Consider the following 23,791-nt stretch of genomic DNA (forward strand, 5'->3'; position numbering starts at 1 on the left):
CACGCTCCAATAAATTGGAGAATACTGCTAGAGACTGAAACAGTAGCCAAGGAAGTCTTACAGCACCGAGAAAGTTTTTTGACATGAAACCATGATCTGGCACCAAAGAAATTCAAATACTGCTGTTAAAACAGAAGATCTAATCCAATGATGGGGGAAAACCACCCCTTGACATATCTCATCATGCTCAATATAGAAGAATGCAACACAAAGGAAAGGGGAAACAAATAATCTTGAAATCAGGCAAAAAATCTAGACAGCTAGAAAGTTGATGAGATTACAATCAACTTCATACTAGTAATTGCTCAATGCTGCTATTTGGACATGCTTTGCAAAATAAGGTATCAGCTGGTTAAGAACAGTTATTCGCTTTCAATATTTTTACATATGAACATCATGTGACATTCACTAGAAACCCAACATTTTATAAATCATTCTAAATTTCAACATCAGAGAAAGTTACAGAAACAGGAGAATTAAGCAATTTTAAAATACTAGAGTTTACAGACAACCTCAAAGATAGTTTCTCTAATCAAGATATAGCACTTCGTTAGATAAAAGCTTGTGAGTCCTTTGTTTTTGTTAATTCCTTTTATCTTTACTCATTGAACCTCCATATCCTTTGAAAAACCATGTTCTTTGGCTCTATATTCAAACTGTCAATCATTTCAGTATCCAGATTCAGAAGAGAATTTTTCTGTTAATCCCTGCCAATGTTCACAAATAACTAGTGCTAAGCAAAGTGGTAGTGAAAGGTTTGGCTACTTAGCCTTTTTTTGAGACTCCATCATCCTTCACCTTATGCCATCGTGGCCTCACCACTAAGAATATTAATGAATAATAGTGTAGGAATTGCTGACTGGCAGCTGGCATTGTTACCACTATCTACCCTGCTCAGAGCAAGTATTACATTCTGATTATTAGATTAAACAAACAAACAAAACCCAACAGCCTTCCTCTAACCCCACTCTCAAAAAACCTTAAATCCTGGACAATAACAAATTTGTACTTATCTTAAAAATTTGCTGTAATTAAAACAAATACACTGGAATGTTATTACTTATTTATGAGAAGTAAATCTGTTTGGTCTTAAAGGAGTAGTGGGGGAAAATAATCAATGGTGTGTCAGCAGCAGATTAAGGAAATGTTGCAGAAAATACTCAGTATCTTCCTCAGTGTTCTAAACCCTAGAATCACTCACATGGGTAAGGGATAACAGGAGTGGAACTCCTGGGCTTGAAAGCATTTAACAACTAATTTTTTTTTCCTGTGGGTGATCTTGAAATGATCAGCATTAAGAAATTCTAAACATACAAGAAAAGAAAAGAGCAAGCAAACAAAGCATCAATTTTTGGTAGACTACTTTTCAGGGGATAGGGCTAATCATAATGTTTGTGTTTCTTTAAAATTATTACGCAGAAAGCAACAGAACAAGCACAAAAGGCATTTTATAAAATAAACTCTGATACTGGCATGCAAGTGTATGACATGGCCTGTCTTTGGACTCTCTGATACACTAAGAGAGATGCAGTAGAGAGCATTATACCATTAAAAACCACCACAAACCCATTACTTTTTGCAAGTATTGGGACTGCTTTTCAAAGGCACAAAAGGAAGTCTGGGGTCCAACTCCCATTGCCTTTCAGTGGGAATTGGGTGTCTCATTGCCCTTTGTGCCTTTGAAAAGCTCCTCCATATGTTTTGTGGGGTAGGGATTCATAGCTGTGTTTCTGAATCCCAAAAGAAGAGATTCAAGACCTTTGTGGTAAGGACCACGGCACCTGGTCATGGTGAAGCTGTTAAATGTGGCTATTGTTTTGGTGGCAATAAGCAAACAGCGATACAATTCATGACTTAACTATTAGTTACTATTTACCCAGATTTAATTTGAATGCATGTAATGTTGGCTGCACTCAACTCACAAAGGTGTTAAGAATATGTAGAACAGCTCCACTGCAAGAAAAAGACAGCAGCCCTTGAATTCAGAGCCCAGAAATGTTTCTGACCTCGGCCATTTTATTTGCTTACTGACATCAGAAAAGAGGCCATGATACTACTAAGTTTGATACCCTTTTCAGTACAGTAACGCCTCACTTAAAGTTGTCCCGGTTAACGTTGTTACGTTGCTGATCAATTAGAGAACATACTCGTTTAAAGTTGTGCAATGCTCCTTTCTAACGTCGTTTGGCAGCCGCCTGCTTTGTCCACAGCTTGCAGGAAGAGCAGCCTGTTGGAGCTAGCTGGTGGGGGCTTGGAACCAGGGTGGACCGGCAGCCCCCTTATCAGCTCCCTGCTCCCTTAAATTCCCTGTGCGGCAGCCGCCCAGCAGGCTATCAATTGCTGGCAGTTCAGCTGTCCCTCCCCCCACTGCCATGTGCCGCTCCTGCCCTCTGCCTTGCTGTGCGGGGGGAGGGGGGGCGAGAGAGGGGCTAATGTCAGGGTGTCCCCCTCCCCCCTGCTCCTGCACGCCACTTACCCCATCTCCATAGAGCAGGGGGACACGACAGGGCTCAGGATGGAGGGAGCTTCCTGGCAGCAGCTGCTGTATCAACTTGCTGATCTACTTAAAAAGGCAGTATACTTAGAGTGGGGTCAGCGTACTTAAAGAGGCAATGTGCATCTCTTTCTCTTACACACACAGACACAGGGTGTGCGTCTGTCTCTGTATGCCATGCTGTCTCCCCTCCCTCCATTCGCGCTGCCTTGTAGAGTGTGAGGCTACATTAACAATGTGTTAACCCTTGAGGGCTCAGCCGAGTGTTAGTTCATCATTTAGCAATAAGGCATTCCCTGGGAAATATCCCACCCTCTTCCACCCTCTGACTTCACCACTTCAACCAAGCTTCACAGTCATCATCGCTGTGTACCAGTATTAAATTGTTTGTTTCAAAAACTTATACTGTGTATATGTGTGTGTGTGTGTGTGTATATATATATATAGTCTTTTGTCTGGTGAAAAAAATTTCCCTGGAATATAACCCCCCTTATTTACATTAATTCTTATGGGGAAATTGGATTTGCTTAACATTGTTTCGCTTACAATCGTATTTTTCAAGAACATAACTACAATGTTAAGCGAGGAGTTACTGTACTCTAATGAGATACTACTAAGAGACTAACAATACTCGTAGTAACAGCCATGAACAGCCATGCTGGCTTTATTAATTTTGTAAGCTAAAGGACTATCTTTGTACTGAATGGTGCATTATTGCAATAATTAAAGGTAAGGTTTTCTCAGTCCTGGCTCCTGTTCAAAAGAAATATGCTTGGAATCCCTAGATTATGCTGTTCTTTCACTTTTAGTTGCAATGTGTGAACCTCTTACAGGTGCAGGGTTGTTGTGGTGAGTATAACAATCGTACAATATTAAAAGTCAGAGAAAAGCTGTGGGCATATTTTGATGGATCACGGCTAACACTGAAAGAACTCAACTGCAGAGAAATGCCACTTTTACCACTGGGCATTGTGGGGGCCATCAAATCAGAGAGAGTAAGTGAAGGGAAAAAAGGTTTTAGCCACCTCAGGACACACATTCTAATGCTAGAAGGCATGTAAACAACACAGGACATAAGAACATAAGAAGGGGGATGGATCACTTGATGATTGTCTGCTCTGTTCATTCCCTCTGGGGCACCTGGCATTGGCCACTGTCGGAAGGCGGGATACTGCGCTAGATGGACCTTTGGTCTGACCCAGTATGGCCATTCTTAAAGCAGTAAGTGTGACTATTTTCTGCTTTCAGTTTAAAGTCTGTTTTTTGGACTGAAGATGGAAAGAAATAACTAAAAAAATATGACTGTGCAGACAAAACAGCATTACATTTCCCCACAATCACCCTATTTCCCTTGGAAGATGAATTTATTTTGGGCAGAAATATTATAGTCATTTTGTTGGTACAAGAAATATTTGTTTAAATTGGAACCTTGCAATATTTAATATTATCAAAAGTGGGTCATCCACTCGGTCAAAAACTGAGTGAAAAGGGGTTAAAATTATGGAAGTATGCAAAGGGAGAACTAGTCAGAGTCTTCCCCAGGAATTGAAATTAGAGGAGGTGTTTGAATTTATGGGGGGGTGGGGGGGAGGGTTGGAAAACGACTAAATTGGCAACACTGCCACTGTGGGAGGGATGGGGCAATTGGGCGTGATAGGGAAGCGGGGTGTAGGGAAATCCCTGGGACTAGTGTTGTCTGAGGCCCTAATCCTGCAACTGCCTCTATGCAAACAGACCCCGGCACCTGTGCACAGTCCCACTGACGTCAGTGAGCCTCTCTGTAGGCACAGGGGTCTGCCCATGCAGTCAATTGTAGGTTCAGGCCTGAAATATTGTGCTTCTCAGCTCATGGCAAAGGACCTTCCTATTCCTACTTTAAATGGCACATGGGAAGCATGTCTATACTGCAAAAGCACAGCATAGGGGCAAAGCCTGAAGAACATTGTTCAGCACCATTAATTCAGTACGGAAGGGAAGCTGGGATTTTCAGATTCAATCTGCATTTGGTGGCTTTGGCAGTATCACCAATTTTGACACAAGTATTGCCTAGGTAATGTCCTCACAGTGGTTGGCAGTTTGAAGAGGATGAAGCACTAATGGGCATCTGATTAATTTCAGTGACACCAATTACCACCCCTACGAATCCTAATATCTTCCACAAACACAAATTTTAAAATAATAAATACATAAATAAATAAATGTAACCCCAAAACATTTATTTAACCGCCCCTCTCTTAAATCAGAACAGTTTTAGAGGCATCAACTTCACTCAAAACCTCACAAATCCCTTGGGGTGGGGGTAAAATGAAAACTGCTTTTTAAACACCTGAGACCTGGATTGTAAAAACTTTAACAGTTACTTGTTTGTTTTTGGAACCCTATCCTGAGAGCTGGTGAAATCTGATCCCTTAATCCATCCCCACATATCAATAACCCATTGGATGTAAGGAAAGCAGTGCATCCAAAGCATACAATGGCACATATCTGATCAAAACACTGTTAAAGGAGGGTGAAACTACAACACCTGTGCTGCCTGCTCCATCTGAGCCACTGTAGACCTCAGCTCATCCTCCTGCCCAACACAAAGGCAAAACTGTATTACTTCATCGCAGCGACATTATTTTGTGGTACATTACTGGCACTTTTTATATCAGTCTCATACGGTAGATACACGCACATCTGTCTGTGTGTTTACATACAGAAGGTCTGATAACAGTAAAATATTATACACACACACACACATATATAAAACCCAAGGAGTTGCATTAGCCAAAAAAGTGTTTTGTGAGAAACAACAATAAAAATGATATCATGACCACAGCTTTTCTTTTAAAATTAATAGATACCCAAAGCTATGATTTTATTTGGGGCCTTTGTACCTAGACAGGGAGTCCAATGGAGTATATCTGAAGGCACTTAATATGCTCCACTCAGCTGAAAGAGGGTTACACAGGGAGTTGGGGAGTTTTGGAAGAGGGCTAAGAGGCATGGAGGGGAGAGACAGATGAAAATGAGCCCTGAATAACTGTGATCCACACAGCATCAGGTGCTAATATGAAAACAAATAACCCAGGTGTTGAGAACGTCTTTCTTCAGAAAAGAAAGCAGCCAATTGTAAATGTCTTTGTGTTTCTATGGACAGAGCACATCATGCAGCTCTCTGTCACTGCATCATACACTCTTAGAGATATTTAACTTTGTCAGTTCATTGACCTCCTCAGTTTCTGCTTCCTCACAATCATTCTTTACAGCTTTGCCAAACCTGCACCTGTCTTCTGCTTTCACTGACTCTTTTTGGAGCTTCTTGTAGGATGGAAGCATATCCTTGGGTACTAAGTTGTTATCTGAGCCCTGGGATGTCTTGTCAGAATTCTGTACAGAAGGCACCAGATTGGCAATCTCATCGGTAGGAGACCGCCCAATGCTGCCATCCACTTGAACCCGGATGTCTGGAGATATAGATAACTGGTGATGTGGCACAACCCCATTGTCCATGCATTTTGGGTAAAGGTAGGTTTTCATCTGACCTTTCCCCTTCACGTTGACTGTCCCCCTATAATCAAAGTCATATCCCATCTTATTTAGGATACGGTAGCTCTCCTCACTCACCTGTATCCGGCACTCCACGCCAGTAGTGTCCATCCTGCTAGCAATGTTCACGGTATCACCCCAAATGTCATACAATAACTTGGTGGTGCCTATGACCCCAGCAGTGAGAGGGCCATGGTTAAAGCCAACACGAAGTTTAAAATTAAACCACAGCATATTGTTGTTGAAGTCATCCACCACTCGCATCATTTCTTTGGCAAATTCAAAAAGGGTTTGCAAATGTCCATGTGGATGGTTATTGTCCTGACATTGTGCGGTGTTCAGTCCAGAGGCAGCCATGTAGGTTGCCCCAATTGTTTTGATTTTCTCAATGCTGCTGTAATGTGGTTTGCTGAGCAACTCATCAAAGTCCCCAATCAATTCATTTAGGACTCGATAGCATTCCTTGCCCCCCTCGTAATTCTCTTCATAGAATTCACTGAAGTTCACAATGCTAGCAAAGATCACTCCACCATTATCATGGTTTTTGGAGTAGCTCTGGGAAACCTTCAACTGCTCCGCCACATGATATGGAATAATATTCCTCAGCAACCAGTCAGCTTGATCCCTCATGCTCTGAATTTTGGTGCGGTGAAGATCAGCCTCTACATCTCCATTGTAGTGGAGGCGGTAACTGACTTCAAATTCCCGATTCAGAAACCAAACCAAAAGGAGTAGGAGAAAGAAAACCAGTATCACTTCCTGGCCAATCCGGTCTGCTGGTTTGTTTATATCATTTAGCACTGAACTGTTGCATGGATTCTTCCTAGAGCTGGGGCAGTGCAGGGGAAAAGAAAAATAAAGATGGGCATTTTAAAATACAGATTCATGACTTCCTAATCTCTAAATCTGAATTGTTAAAAATGCCTCACTAAAACCAAACTGTAGTTATAAAATTCTACTTTTATTTGCTATTAAATATGCTGATGCTGTAGAACTAACTCATGCTAAATTTAACTAGAACTAAATTAAATGGACCCGGTAGAGTTGTTGGCCTAAATACTGCCCATGCTTGACAATTTTAAAGTTCTCTTTGAGGAGTATATTGTCTTTCCATATATATTTATAATATTGCTTCTTAAAATTATTAAATATATATTTTTGTATTTATAGTGACTTCTTGCATCCCTGATTCAGAAATCAAGCCTGGAAATTTTTTTTTAACTACCAATAATAGAACACAAACTGCTGCTTCAGGCCATCTATATCCCTCAACCTGCCCCTTCTCCAAAGACCTGAGAAAACAGATGAGCCTTGCGAGGTGTCTTGAAGATCAATACATTTAGGACACAGGGAGGAAGAGAACTGCAGAGCTGAGGAACTTTATGGAGAACAATCTGCCACTTTACAATGAAACTTGGGAGGATGGGGCTTATTATGAAGCTTATTATGGGGAGACAGGCAATTTTCTCAACTAGCCACAATATCAACCTTTTAAGGTGTGTACAGATCAAGAGCAATATTCACAAATTCACTGGCAGCCTCTGCAGATAATATGCTTCTTCTGTGAAGCATCCCCGAACAAGCAACTAGCTGCATTCTGTACAATTGTAATTTTCTGGGTGGTGTCAGGGTGTAGCCCAAATCACTTTGAGAAGACCACTGATCCACACAATGCCAGTGCGTTTTCTGAAACCAGGCCCAAACTCAGACTGACTGGGGATTACCAACAGAGTCGCTTCATCACAAGTTTTTCAGTAAGCTTATCCAGTGCCAGAGATTTAATACAAGTGGGTAGTTGGCAAGTTTATCCAACTCCAGAGATGGTTTCTTGAGCAGAGGCATCATACCAAGTGGCTCCCTGAAAACACTTACCCCCCTGAAAAGGAGTGATGGCAATCTCTACCAAGACTGGTAGAGCACACGATCTGACTTTTAAGACAGAACTTTACTGCTCTCTTTTCTAACTTGCTGACATGTGGGCATCTGTCAGTTCCCAACCATTTCCTCAACTACTTGGTTGAGCTTGTTTCCAATATGGGTGTCCCTGTATACTCACCTCGCTTTTGTAATGACAACAATTCACTCATGATCTGACACGAGAATTCCCTTAAGATGACTGAATTCATCCACAAGGCAGGGAGCTGTGTGTCTCAAATGAGAGGATACAAGACTTTTCCCAGACCACAGATTTTTTTCATCCCATTGTAACTACAGTGAGAATCAGCTATGCAAAAAAACCACAGAACTAACCTGAAGGAGGAAATTACTGAAGTGATGCCCTCATCTTGAAAATCAAATCTCTGAAAATGTTGCACCTACTATGGTTACAACTAACACCTTTGATCTAGCATAACTATAGCTGCTAGAAGTTAATGGAACAATATTTCTTTTTTTTAGTTTGTTTAGATTGTGTATTTGACAATACAATATGATTGCGTAATTAGCAAGAGTGAAATTCAATGACCTTTATAAACAACAACTGAGAAGCAGAAAATCCCCACCAAAACCAAAGCCTTACAAATTTTTTAAAAGGAGCTTATACAAAAAAATTCAGGGCTGTTTAAGCTGTTTACTGTTTAAAGGGTGTAGTAATAGAAAATGGAATTTTAAAAATTGGTGAATTTAAAAAACTCAAGCTGACTCTTACTTTAAATAGTTTAAATACTTTCAGGCACAAAAGCCTGAGAAGTTAGTTGGAATTTTCATCCACTCTGTGTGTTGAATACAGCACCTGTGAAAATTCTTTAGATGGAGACAGGAAGCTTTCCTTTGGATTGATCACAAAAACTGTGCAACATAATGGCTTTCTCCTTATAGTAGAGGTTCTTGGAAAGACACTTTCCCTAGGAGCTAGTAATCTGGGTTTCAAATTGTATTTTCCTATATATAAAGCAGATGCATAACAACTAGGTCTTTGGAGAGAATACAAGGGCTGAACAATGAGAAAAAGAGAGGAGACCAACAGAGCTGTGCACTGGAATTTTTGATGAATCATGTAGAATCTGAGATATTGTAAATGGGATGCTGCTACACATATAAGATGTTAAGCATCCTGGGGTGATGGACAGAGATGGTGTGAACACTCTATTTTATACCCTGATGCAAGTATAGAACATAGGAACTCCATTTAGAAAAATTTTTGTAGGGTAAAGGTGGGGGAAGAAAAGTAGAGGTGTGAGTTTTTTCTAAACCACAAGGCAGATTTGAGTCTCTATCTCAAAAGACCTATCCATCATTCTATTTGGGAACTATGAACAGTGGAAAAAAAAATATACTACCGGTATCTGCTTTGAGGCAGGGAGAGTATTGACTCTTACTGGGAGGACATTTGTTTAACAGCATCTTGTTTCGATTACATGGGACACAAGAAGCAATGGTGTGCCTTCTATTGGAAAGCAATGAGGCAAATCTGATGTACTGATTTAGCTGCACAGGTGCAAAAAAGCTATGTGTTGACCAAATCTTAGAAGAGCTTATGTGCTGAGACTTCACAGATGGTGGCTGTTTTGATACCACTTTAATAAAGATCTTAATTCTCGGTCAAGCAAAGCAAAAGGGGAAAGGTCTCCCTCCAGGTACACTTGTTACAAATCCACCAGCAGAACACAGAAAAAGTCTGTGTGCTGACAGTTAAGTGAGAATAGAGACAACAATAACTTCTCCTAGGGTAGGATCTCAGCTTCTTATTGATTCATCAGTCTCCAATCACCTGGAGCGAGGGGAAGCCCTAATTAATACAAAATGCTAGAACTCAAACAGAAAACAGAAAACAAAACAAAAAATAAATAAAAAAGCTGAAAATGTAAGTAAGATTGCACAGCAAATCTGTGGCAGAGATGGTAATAGAATTAATTCACAATTCTGTATCTTTACAACAGATCATATCTAAAAACTATGCCGATTTTCAGTGCTACTATTCAATTATGTGTGTCCTCAGTTTGCACTTTTGCAAACTTCCTATTGCGTTTATGTAGTTTTCCAAATTTAAATTTAAGATGACAGCCAACCAAGCATCGCCTGCTAAAACTGTCACACACCTTATAGAGAAAGAGCAAATATGTTCACAAGCATGCATAAGGTGTCTAATACAGACATACACACAAACATATATAGATATACATACACACATACACACACAAGCGACAACACACACTTATATTTTTCAGTAAAGTAATGATCATTTGGAAAAAAATGTAACTACAAACTCCTCATGGTAAGAACTTTGAGGAGATTGTAGAGCATACAAGTGTTTGATGTGACATGTATTATGACATGATGTGACATGACTGTTTCAGTCAATATTTATATCTTTAGGTTGGGACTCATTAAGGAAACCAAGTGAGTTAAGTGTCCATCTCCTGTAGAATTCCACTGGGGTTTGGGTGCCTAATTTCATTAGGCTCCTTTGAAAATCTCAGCATTATTGTCTGTTCCTATCTTTATCTATCAAGTATAAATGAACTGTTATAATTTCAAAAGTAAAATACTTTCATACTAGGATATTTTCTCTGGCTATTAGCTTTGTTATTTGTAGGGCCATTGCAAGTATAAGATTAGTCACTAAAATGAAGTCATGCTTGCCCTTGATTACACAAATCAGAATTATTTTTTAATGATTAACAGCCAGCTAGGTTTTCTAGTGCTCATGAATAGTTATCTGGAAGACACTGGCAGTTTTGAGCTACAGAAGTGCCTGCCTAATTCCATGAACTAATAAGGAAGACCCAAGCTGAGGAAAATATTATGACATTATTTTTCATTGGTCACAATGCCTTTATATATTCAGTTTTAAATTTATGTAGTCTGTTGTAATAGCTTGGCTTATAGCTTGTCCAAGTTATAACTCCAGTTTAAAAAGAAAGGTACATTTAATGACTCTCTCTCTCTCACACACACTCACACACACACACACACACATTCAGAATGCTCAAAAATCCCTGCAATATGAGACATAATAAATTAATCCTATACTAGAATTGGAAAGCACAACTACCATCCTCAGACCTCAGAAAAATGCATACATTCTTTGAAATTATGACTGCATTCATGTAGAGAAGAACTGAACAATGTAATTTTCCTATAATATATACTCCAAGGAAGAACAGTCATCTTCAGAACACACTTCTTCCTGGAGCTACTATTTGATATGTTTACATAGTCACTAGTTAAATCAAAGAGAGCGTCATACTTTTAGAAAACCCAAGCCCAGAAGAAATGTTTCCACAATTACTAACTTCAGTGAAAGCAGTTGTTTTATTCAGCAACTTGCGATAAAATCATGGGAGTTGACCACAGTGAAATAGTGACAAGTAAACTGCATCTTTGAAATTTTCACTTTCTAAGGGGTCATTAATAACACAGGCTTTGTTTAAAAACAGGGGGCTATGCTGTCAAATGTGTTGAATCTGGAGCTACTCTAAATTACAGCAGCTGGCTGTGGTGCCCACAGGACCACTTGCCAATTATGAATTGGCAGACTGCAGCTGTGCTCTACACTGCCTCCAACAAACCCTCTAAACTGGAGTTGGGGACAGTTGGTGTAGGAGCCAGCTAAGGACTCCCCATAGTATGTACTGCTGAGTGGCACAAAACAGACAGGACAGAGGGAAAGAATCTGGCCCATAATCTGTGCATAGTACTTAAAAAAAAAAAAAAAAGGAAAGAAAAGGGGTTACCACTAGAAAAACAAATATTATAATTTATCTGCCATAATAACTCTCGATTTCCTAGAAAACCATATAAATAAGGGAGCATTTCACATATTAGCATCAACTTTGTTGATTTCCTTCTATGCATTTGTATAGTTAGTTTGCTCTTCTGGGTACTCACATAGCACAGACACAACTTGTTGAATCCCTGTATGCTGCTGTGCACCCAAAGTTAGTTTTTTTACATACATTTGACTGAAAACACATTTTCATACAAACGTTTTAAAGCTATACTTTATCTAGTTTACACAACTTTTTGTAAAAGATAATGTTGAAAAAAAGGAATGAAACAAGAGGTTTTCCATAACATAGTAGAGATGGGCACTGTATGTAAAGCTTACCTAAAGTTCTGTACTGAATCTAGGTGGGAAGTTTCAGTGGAGCTGAAATATAAAGGTATTAAAACATTAGAAAGAAAACAAGACCATTACGCAAAGCAACCTGACAATACTTCAGATTAGTTCAGTTGAACTTCTTTGTTTGTAAGGGACTATGATCAGTAATCTGTTTTGCACCTGAATTCCAGACAAACTTTTCTTGAATGTGACTTAAGGGTATGTCTACACTGCAAAGTTGTCGACAAAACTTTTGTCTTTCACGGGTGCTTAAAAAAGCCCCCCCACAAAAGACAAAAGTTTTGCCAATGCAAGTGGCAGTGTGAACGTGGCTTTGTTGGCAGAAGCGCTCTCCTGCCGACAAAGCTAACGTCACTCGCGGGACTGGAAGTATTTTGTCGACAAAAGTGCTGACAAAGTACCGACAAAGAGCATTTACACATGCTGACTTTTAGTGACAAGGCTGTGTCGACACAGCCTTGTCGCTAAAAGCTGCGTGATGTAGACAAGCCCTCAGCAATAACTTTTGCTTGGGAGTGGCAGAAGCATAGAGACGATGATCCAAGTTTCTCCAGCTAAGAGTAACTGGAGGTAATGTAGTCAAGGCAATGGCTGGAAAAAGCCATTTTCAGATCAGTTCCAACCCTCACACTTGGCTGGAGATACATGGAGGAGTGTGTTAAGAACACTGAAAGGCAATTACTTCCCAGTCTCATTGGATCAACTCTGTAAAAAGTGACAAAAGAGGAAAAATAGCCTCTTTATGAAGATGCCATTACAGAAGAACAACTCAGAGAGGCTTTGAATTTACTTGCATTCCAGGCTCGTCTATCAGCAATTAATATAAAGAACAGCCAGGCACACAGTGCTCAGTTACATGTGCCAAGAACAACTACCACCAGCAAGTTACTGTTTAAAAAAAAAATGTGCAAGAATGGGTCTGTCTATAGTGTATGAAGAATTGCCAATACTGTGGCGATAAAGCATGATTAACACCGTAGATATTGCAAGAAAACTAGCTATTACTAAAGTTTTCAAATGAAAACTCTTGGGGGCTGTGATTTAGTCTTCATGTTCTGTTTTTCACTGTTGCTTCTAGTCATTGTTTTACTAGATCTAGGATTGTATACGGGTGTGTATTACTTTGGATATGAATTTCTCTTTATAAAATAAAGTGACAAAATGTTCTGCAGTTACTGCACTTTGTTCATTAATGGTCACTGCTTTACAAAACACAGGACAAAATATACTATAATTGGGCTTGATTGTGCCTTGTAGGCATAGGCCTGTGCTGGAGGGAGCTTGGAGACAACCCACCCAACAGAAACTCCAGAGACATGGTGTTTCCTGGACACACCCTAAAACACCAAGGGAATCTGTCATGGACACCCTCCCCCCACTCCCCGAAGAGGGTGCAGTGTAAGTTGACTGTGTTGGCTGATATGTGGGTGAGGATGTCGCCCCAGCCTTTTGGAATGGCTAGTAACATGAGCCTTGTGCAATCCATGCACTCAGCTGAGATGTAGGGGGAGCAGGAGAAGTTATAACTCTGCAGGGCTTGGATACAATCTGATCAGCTATTTGCACCTGGAATTTTCTCTAGAAGACTACAAATAATTAATTAGACATAAAATCCAGTTTCTTACCTTTACATTTTTTTCCTGTGGCAAAATACCACGGGTATAGACAAATGGGATGTGACCTGACACAGTCAATCAGCCAGGAAATGCCAATCAGAATGAAACATTTTCCACCCCGGCAAAGAAACTTTTTGCTTTTTGCAGGCTCACTCTCCAGTGCAATGACATCTAGAGTTATGAGCAAATTAGATTATCCTACCGTGTCCCTAACACTAACTTCTCAGCCAAAGTCAAAGCCCAGGTGGGCCTTAAGCTAGGGGTCTGTAGGATTGCCACTGTACTAAAGAAAAAAGTTAACAGGTAAGAAACTTGATTTTCTCATGGAGAGAGTGCCACTGGCAGAGACAGATGGGTTGCAGCACCCCCAGCTGCTGGGAGTGAAGAAACCAATAGTTGGACTAAAGAAAGAACAAGAGTGAGATGAGGTCGAAGGTGAGAGGAGAAGGAACCAGAAATTAGTAACTGGATTGTTTCCATTAAGGCTGTCAGGAAACTAAACACCTGGGTAATGAGGAGGGATCAAAGGGACAGTACTTGAGGAAAGTGTGTACCAATCCCAGATAACACCACGGCACAGTTCATCCATGGATATATGCCCTGTTTCTGCTCAGGAATGGGAAACAATTGATCATTCTAATCTAAGGAGAGCACAAGAAGTCTGTCACTGAACAGGTGCACTGCAGAGCCAGATCCATCCAGAGACTATAAAACTAGAGGATTTTTGTCCTTTATTGGGACCTTGGAACAGGATGACTAGGTAATGTGATTTCTTTCTAGGCTGCACCAGAGTATAAGAAATTCATCTGTGCCTTGTGGTGAAGTCAGAAACTTGGACAGGAGATCTTGTTAATGAGGAAAGCTACAACTCAGGCAAAAAGCTGGGACAGGAGCAAAGAACTATTTTTCCCGCATAAAAAAAACCCAGTTAGGGCAAATTACAGGAAAGGGACACTAACATCCCCACACAATGAACTGAGGTAATGGTTTCTTAAAAACCACTTTCCAGGAGAGGATGTGAAAGGGAATGGAATGAAGTTCAACCACCACACCTGGAGTGACAAAAAGTGATAAATAAGCCGCTGAAATCCAAGAAAATGGCATCAGTTGTGATGATACCGAGGGCAGATCCTGAAGGAGTGTTTGATTGATCCATCCACTAGCTACTGGGACTTGAAGAAGTGTTTCCAGATTCTCCCATGCTACCTGGAGGGCTTTCAGTAGAAACTGTTGAAAAGTCCTGTAATAAAAATATATGCAAGGAACCACATTTTAGAACATTATCCACATTCCAATCAGTGACTTGCAGAATGAGAGAAAGAGAAGATGACTGCTTAATGCTGTCTTGATGGTTGACTCCAGTTCTGAGTTCTTTCCAAAGGGGGCAGACTTTTCCTCCCATAGCAGTGGTGTCCACTTCTGAGCAAAGGAGGGTCTGTTAAGGAGACTTTCTTTTGTTTACTAGACCCAGATTTAAGAACCTCAGCAGAGAGGTGGAGAATGCCTTAGATGCTACTTGAGGGGACTTGCTTTGATGAGCATGTTGCCTGGCCATCAGCTTCCTGCACTGTGTGGTCCAGGAAGTCTCTGAAAAGGAGGTAAAATATTGGCCTCCAGTGGGAGGTAGAATGGTCTAGAGTGAGAGGCCACTACAGAGTTACACATTAGGACAAGAGAGCCAAAGTTCATGGTAAGAAGTAGGGCTGTCAAGCGATTAAAAAAATTAATCGCCATTTATCGCGCTGTTAATAATAGAATACTATTTATTTAAATATTTGTGGATGTTTTCTACATTTTCAAATATATTGATTTCAATTACAATACAGAATACAAAGTGGACAGTGCTCACTTTATATGTATTTTTATTACAAATATTTGCACTGTAAAAAACAAAAAAAATAGTATTTTTCAATTCACCTAATACAAGAACTGTAATGCAATCTCTTTATCATGACAGTTGAACTTACAAATGTAGAATTATGTACAAAAAAAGCCCGAATTCAAAAATAAAACAATGTAAAACTTTAGAGCCTACAAGTCGACTCAGTCCTACTTCTTGTTCAGTCAATCGCTCAGACAAACAATTTTGTTTACATTTATGGGAGATAATGCTGCCTGCTTCTTGTTTACAATGTCACCTGAAAGTGAGAACAGGCGTTTTCGTGGCACTGTTGTAGCCGGCGTCGCGAGATATTTACATGCCAGATGCGCTAAAGATTCATATGTCCCTTGAGGCTTCAACCACCATTCCAGAGGACATGCGTCCATGCTGATGATGGGTTCTGCTTAGTAACAATCCAAAGCAGTGCGGACCAACACATGTTCATTTTCATCATCTGAGTCAGATGCCACCAGCAAAAGGTTGATTTTCTTTTTTGGTGGTTTGGGTTCTGTAGTTTCCGCATCAGAGTCTTGCTCTTTTAAGATTTCTGAAAGCATACTCCACACCTTGTCCCTCTCAGATTTTGGAACGCACTTCAGATTCTTAAATCTTGGGTCGAGTGCTGTAGCTGTCTTAAAAATTTCATATTGGCATCTTCTTTGCGTTTTATCAAATTTGCAGTGAAAGTGTTCTTAAAATGAACATGTGCTGGGTCATCATCCGAGACAGCTATAACATGAAATATATGGCAGAATGCAGGTAAAACAGAACAGGAGAGATACAATTCTCCCCCAAGACGTTCAGTCACAAATTTAATTAACGCAATATTTTTTTAACAATCATCATCAGCATGGAAGCATGTCCTCTGGAACGATGGCCGAAGCATGAAGAGGCATATGAATCTTTAGCGTATCTGGCACGTAAATATCTTGCGACACCAGCTACAACAGTGCCATGCATACGCCTGTTCTCACTTTCAGGTGACATTGTAATTAAGAAGTTGGCAGCAGTATCTCCTGTAAATGTAAAAAAACTTGTTTCTCTTAGCGATTGGCTGAACAAGAAGTAGGACTGAGTGGACTTGTAGGCTCTAAAGTTTTACATTGTTTTGTTTTTGAGTGCAGTTATGTACCAAAAAACCCTTCATTTGTAAGTTGCAGTTTCATTATAAAGAGATTGCACTCCAGTACTTGTATGAGGTGAATTGAAAAATACTATTTTTGTATATCATTTTTACAGTGCAAACATCTGTAATAAAAATAATATAAAGTGAGCACTATACACTTTGTATTTTGTGTTGTAATTAAAATCGATATATTTGAAAATGTAGAAAAAATCCCAAAATATTTAATAAAATTCAATTGGTATTCTATTGCTTAACAGTGTGATTAATCATTATTAATTTTTTTGAGTTAATTGTGTGAGTTAACTGTGATTAATTGACAGCCCTAGTAAGAAGCTTTGTAAGCTGCTGAGAATGTACAGTTTTAACAGTGTGGATGGCTGATGGGAAGGACACTCTCCTAACTAACTGCCTTGCAAGAAACAATCTCCTCATTAGGCGCTGACTGCTCAACATGGGAAATAATCAAAAGCTTGAATTGTATGGGAGACAATATAATCCCATTCTTCAAGCGGTTATACAAGATCCTGGGATTCTGTGATGAGGGAGAAATAGACGGAAGAGGTCATGAAGGGTCCTGCTAAAGATAGGAATCTCCACCACTCCTCAAGGACAAGCTGCAGAGTCAGATACAGGGATCTCTCATCACCCAAAGCCAAAAATAAATCCTTGGACAGAATTCAAGAGGGGATGAGGACAAAAAGAACCAGAGCATGTCTTGGAAGTTTCTTCAGAGATTAGAGCATTCTAAACAGGAGGGAGGAGGGAAAAGCTGGCTGATAATGGATCACTTGCAAGGGTGGGGTACTTTCAAAGAGATTAAAGGAAAGGGATTCTAGTATTTGAGACTGATCTTCCTAGAAATCATGCAGATCTCCTCCAAGATGGATCTGTAAGATGGCAATGATGGAGAAATCCAGGTTCGGCTGATCGCAGCTCCCACTGGCCGCAGTTCACTGCTCCAGGCCAGTAAGTCCCTCAGCCCGCGCCACTTCCAGCAGCTCCCATTGGCCTGGAGCAGCGGATGTGGCAGGTAAACCAACTGGCCCGGCCTGCCAGGGGCTTTCCCTACACAAGCGGCGTCCCAAGTTTGGGAAACACTGGGCTAGGGCAAGGAAAAAATAAGCCAAGATGGCCGATCAGCCAGAGACACGAGCGGCTTCTTGAAGCAAGGCAGGAAACAAACTGCAAAACCCACCTACAGGGACCAGAGGAAGGGACAGAACCATGTGCAAATATGCTTCATTCAAACTGGCACCTCTCTATCTGACCAACAGAGAACAGGACCCAACGCATCTGTCTGTACCACTCTCCACAGGAATGAACATTTCCTGTTTTGGGACTGAACTAGTTAATCCTGAGGCAAAATGCAGCTCACGATACCTTGCCTACAGTGATAACATGCAATACTCACCTGTCTGGACATAAAGAGATGTAGAGCAAGATGAGGAGTACCACTCCTACAATAGTGGCCAATGATGATCTCATCCAGGAGCTCAGCTGGCAGAAGTTACAGTACTGGACAATGGTGATGAGAATCGCACAACACATAAACATGGTATACTGCAATGAACAGAAAGAATGACAAGTTAGCCTTTTCTTTTCCATTAGAGCCCCTACACAAATAGATACCAATTTAAATAAAAGCATTCAATGATCTGAATGGTGACAACACAATTTCTACTTAAATAAAAATGATCCATACATTAAATAAACAAGTATATTGTCTTTTCAATTAACTCTGATACCTTTGTATGAATTTCAGCAAACAGCACTACAAGTCTAGAAAAGTTCTTGCTTCCAATAAGCAAGAAAGCTTCTTCCACAGATAATGTGTCACAATTTTCATTAGCTGGAGTTCTGAGGTACAGCTTTACTTTTTTATAATTCCATCTTCAGCTCACCTTTGTAAAGTACTCAGTTCCTCCTATTGAGTTTGAGCATTCATAGATACTATCATATACTCAATTATGCTCCTAAGGCTTCTCATTAAATCACACCTGTGTTTTAAACTGGATATCAAATTATACTTTCAGGTTGAAAACATAACATGTGTTGAGTCCCAGAAACTCTGTCAAATTGGCTGGCCCATATAATATATTTTGCAGGATATTATTATTCCACTAAGTGCTGAATTCAACGTGGATAATTATTCCTTTGAGGAACAGAAGTGGGCAGAAGTTTAAGATAATGTTAATTGATGCTCTGTGAAATTGGTATTTGTGCCAAGCTGAAGGGGTAGTTCTCTATTTTTCCTTTCTGTTCCAGGTCTCAAATCCAAGAATCTCAGAAAACCTCCCTTTTCATGTCTTTACTAGATAGGTAAATTGAAGTGCAAAGCACATGCTTTCTGAGACATATCTTAATTTCCCCAGAATGCAATATTGCAATAGTCAAATGCTAAAGTCCGGCTTACGTAATGTACTAAGTAGGACTGTGTTAAGAAAATCAATGAAGATCCAATGTTAAAATAGAGAACTCCACAAAATTGTACTGCAGGTCTTATTCTCCTTAGCATTAACTATGCTGCTCTTTATGATTTCTGGTGGCCATAATCTCTTCCATTGTGAGTGGAGTGGGACACCATTGCTTTGCTTTACAAGTTGAAAATTTGGAATGCTTTATTATGTTTTCTGGGGCACAACAACAGTTGAACAGAATAGCAAGGCCACATTACAATTAGAAAAACAGTTTATCCACAACAGGCAAACTAGTAAAACTTACATAACTTACTTACATTTTTTTAAAACATGACCACAATTTTTCCACGTTTTAATAACTAAGAAATAGCTAAGCTGAATTTAAAAAAACCTCCACACATAACTTGGTTTAAATTTATTTTTTCCCCCATTTCAGGTCTCATAAAGTGGCAGGGCACTGGTTCTGACTTCAAGTGAAGCCCCATCATGAAGCCAGCCTATAGAGGGTCAGTAAGTGTCGTGTTTTACTACGTAAGCATGGCTTTGGAAAGTTTTTTTTTTAAATTATTATTATTATTATTTTACATCCGGGCAGGGTATATAATGCTATTAATAAAAAAAACTTTGCAAAACCATGTCATAGTAAAATATGTCACTTACCTGACCCTCTACAGACTGGTTCCCTTTTCCCAGAGCTTCATGATTGTTGCAACATCACCGAGCACAGGGTCAGCTGGAACATCTCTTGGTGAGTGAATCAACAACCCAATAACTCTGGGGGATCTGAAACAGGAAAAAAAAGGGTAGTGCATGAACAGTTGTGTAATGAATACCATTCTTACTTGCTACTACTTGGGGCATTCAGCACATATGACCTGAAACTGAGAGGGGCTGAGCACCCTCAAATTCCATTGTTATAGTTACTGTATTTTAAAAATATGTAGGAGGTGCTCAAGTACTATAGGGAATGGGCCTATGTAAGACAAACAGAAGTCAAAAAGGGTTGAAGGTGCTCAGCACCTTTCAGGTTCAGGTCCTGTGTTGCTTGGGTTCTGTCACCCTATATAAGACAGGCTGTTCTCCAGCAGTCAAAAGTGTAATCCCAGGTGTCTTCAGTTCCCCTGCCTGAATTGCAGATTTTGAGTTCCTGAAAAACTCTGTTCAGGTTATTAATTCTGCCAATTCCCCAGGACTATCCACAAAAAGCTACCCAGAGTTTCCTACAATTCTTGACAGGGCCTGCCTTCTTACACCATCCTGAAACTCTGCAAGTAGAACCACCCTTTATTTCAGGGTTTCCTTGTCTCAACTTAACTTTGATCATCACCCCCAGACTGTCCACTGCTGGGCAGACCACTTCCACTGCCTGTCTCACCAATCTTCCTGTAGTCCCAAAAAACTGACTGGGGTGTGACTCAGTTTACCAGTCCCTGCAGTTTCTTCTATACTCCTTTCCAGTCCCCCAACCTTGAGGACTAGTGCCGGCCTGTTGCTGCTCCCTGAACACAGCCAGTTGCCTCTGCATAATTCAGGAAGAATGGTTGGTACCATCTGATCTTCTATTCTCTGGAATACCAGTTCCACAGTTCCACTCAGTTCCAGGGGTACTAGTCTGCTCTCATACAACTCCTAACACCAAATGTGTGATCTTCCAATCTATACACAGTCTGCTGTGCCTCACTCCCTAACACAGTCTAGAACTGGCACAGTTCTCCACCTTCCCAGGGTTTCAGGCAGGCCATTGTCCCTCAGCGTCTCCCGATTGTCCCTTAGGCTCATCTCCAGAGCAGACTGTCTGCTTCTCTTTCCTCCAGCCTTCTTAGCCTTCTAACGGGCCCCTGCCCAGAGAGAGGGAATTCATTATATTCTCTTTCCTACCTCTCCTCCTCTCCAACTAACCGTCTATCTCCTCTTTTAAATCCATCCCCTCCCCAGGTGCAAACAGTGAAACTACCAACCCTCTCAGATGCATTTAACTCTTTTGGTGCTGTTGTGGGTGTCACACCCTGTTACAGGCCCACAGTTCTACAATTGGTTCAATGAGGAAAACATTCACCTTTAAATTAAAGAAAATATAGCTTTAATATGCTGGAAACTTCACCAAATTACATAGAGAAAAAGAGCTACAGGGCCATTTAGAAGAGGACTAATAGTTTTTGTGTTGCTGAAAATACTCCACCTATTTTGACAGTGTGCAAACACAGCATTGCTGTTGATATGACAGACAGACACAATCCACTGCTAATACCATTACTGCTGCTGAACTTCAGCAATTAGCCATGCAAGTCCTTAAGGATATTCAGCATCTCATTGGATAAGGAGAAATTCCCGCTCAGAAATTATCCTTTAATATAGTGAAAAATTCCTAAGATGTGTTCAAATGTATTTACATTAAATTCTGCCTAGAGGTAATGCTTGTAAAAAAACTGATTCATCCTACTAGCAATACCATCTTACAGAATCAGCCCTATCCTCTTGAGAGATATAGATCACATAGATGAAGGGAACGGGGAAGGGGAGAAGACAAGGAGACAGGCAATCTACTCCATTAAATCTAAAAGAAAGTTAGACAGGATACATTGTCCTATAACTTACATGTATGTTGGTTTCAAAGTCAGAGGTGAAATGTGAAAAAACTGCAAGAGCCGGGAGGGAAACTAGGATTGCACCGATGAAATGTCGAGGCAGCCAGCCAGCAATCACCTCCAGCAGGCGCTTAGTACAAATCATCACCTCCTCCAGAAAGAATGCCATTCTGGAACAAATGAAAGCACAAACCAAGATTTTTTTCCCCCAATGCATCACTTAATGTATCTGATTTACCTATAATAATATGGTCACTCCAATTACTATAGTTAATGTTGCATAACTAATCAGAGCATAATTCCATGCTATCACTTGCTTATAACTTCCTGAAACAATCAGTGTTCAGTAAAAGATGAAAGATGAACCATTTTTTTAAAAAAAGCTTCAAGAAAATCTCTTCTAGCACTTGGAAGATATGAGAGTGTGGGGAAAAAAACATGTTTTTCCCTGTTTACAAAATAATTGGGCTGTTTTTTGAAATAAATGCTTTTGTAACTCAAAAAAGTTGTTTAAAATAACATTAAAAACATTGGAAAAGTGGGAGTGTACATGAACAGTTAACAACTTTGTTAATCAGTTAGCTTCAGACTTAAAGAGTTTGGGTAGTTGCTTTTCTAGCATTTTAAAGTCTTCTGAACTAGCTCTCCCAATGCCAGACAGCTTGACAGAAGCTGCCCTCTGAAATCAACAGAAGTTCTCCTAAGGTATCAGGCTCAGTATCTTCTTAATAACAAGGAATGGGAGGAGAGTGTGGGCTCATGACTGACTGGATCAGCAAGACCTCAGTGCACAAAAAGAAGTCATGCTGAGCACTTTGGGAGGCCAGCTGGCAGCTCACATGCTCCTCCAGCAGTCCATTTGTACTTGTTATAGCAAACACCAGTGTAGCTGGCACTGCACAGAACACTCTTTGGGAAGAAACAGTCCTTGCCTCAATTGCTTACAAACTAAAGACCCAATCCTCTCAAGTGCTGAGTGAACCATATGGGGAAGCGGAATGCAGTCTAGGGCAGGGGTTCTCAACCTTTTTCTTTCTGAGGCGCCCCCGCAACATGCTATAAAAACTCCATGGACCATCTGTGCCACAATAACTAGTTTTCTGCATATAAAAGCCAGCGCTGGTGTGAGGGGGTAGCAAGCAGGGGATTTGCCTGGGGTCCCATGCCACAGGGACCCCCACAAAGCTACATTGCTCAGGCTTTGGCTTCAGCCCCAGATGGCGGGGCTCAGGGCCCTGGGCTTCAGCTTTCTGCCCTGGGCTAGGGTTACCATCCATCCGGGTTTCCCCGGACATGTCCGGCTTTTGGGTTTTTAAATAGCCGTCCGGGGGGAATTTGTAAAAAGCTAAAAATGTCCGAGATTTCCCCCCGGACGGCTATCTAAAGACCCAAAAGCGGCTGACAGGGCAGCCGCGCCGGATTGAGCTGCTCACTTGGGGCCGCTCCGGCAGCAAAAGCCCCTCCCCCGCAGCTTCAGCACGCCGGCAGCGCTGCGTGGGGCATAGGGACCGACTGTAGCCGGCGCCAGTGGGTGCTCGCGCCCCCCCACCCGCTCCGCCCCTTCTCCGCCCCCATCCCAACCCCTTTCCCAAATCCCAGGCCCCGTCTCCTCCCCCGGGCGTGCCGCTTTTCCCCTCCAACCCCCTCCCCCCCTCCCAGACTTTTGCGCGGCAAGCCTGGGAGGGAGGGGGGAGAAGCGGAGCGCTCAGGGGAGGTGGCAGAGCAGAGGTGAGCTGGGGCAGGGGGGCACGGGGAGGGCTGCCTGCAGCAGGTAACGGGGGGCACAGGGGAACCGCTCACCTCCGCTCCGCCTCTGCCTGCTGCCTTGAGCGCGCCACTCCGCTCCGCTTCTCGCCCCCTCCCTCCCAGGCTTGCCGCTGAACAGCTGATTCGAGGCAAGCCGGGGGCGGGGCGGAGAAGCGGGGCGGCTGCGCGCTCAGGGGAGCAGGCAGAGCCAGAGCGGAGGTGAGCTGGGGTGGGGCAGGGCAGGGAGCGCGGCGAGTCAAGGGACAGGGAGCAGGAGGGTTGAATGGGTCGGGGGTTCTGGGGGTGGCCTGTCAGGGGGCAGGGGTGTGG

The 23,791-nt window shown here is 41.4% G+C and overlaps 1 protein-coding gene across 2 annotated transcripts in view; it reads right to left on the minus strand.

Annotated features, from left to right (window-relative positions):
- Nucleotides 1-4,337: 4,337 nt before the first annotated feature.
- ADCY9 (adenylate cyclase 9) overlaps nt 4,338-23,791 on the minus strand; it is a 183,425-nt gene continuing 163,971 nt past the window's right edge. For both annotated transcript variants that reach the window (XM_026659818.2, XM_026659816.2), the window contains exons 7-10: nt 21,726-21,885; nt 18,125-18,273; nt 12,075-12,116; nt 4,338-6,854 (exon numbers count right to left, since the gene is read on the minus strand). In XM_026659818.2, the coding sequence (XP_026515603.1) occupies nt 5,666-6,854; nt 12,075-12,116; nt 18,125-18,273; nt 21,726-21,885 (1,540 nt within the window). In that variant the 3' untranslated portion in view covers nt 4,338-5,665. The remainder of the gene's footprint in view (nt 6,855-12,074; nt 12,117-18,124; nt 18,274-21,725; nt 21,886-23,791) is intronic.

This window comes from Terrapene carolina, unplaced genomic scaffold (genome assembly GCF_002925995.2).
Source record: "Terrapene carolina triunguis isolate 2854851 unplaced genomic scaffold, T_m_triunguis-2.0 Scaffold695, whole genome shotgun sequence".
NCBI lineage: Eukaryota > Metazoa > Chordata > Testudines > Emydidae > Terrapene > Terrapene triunguis.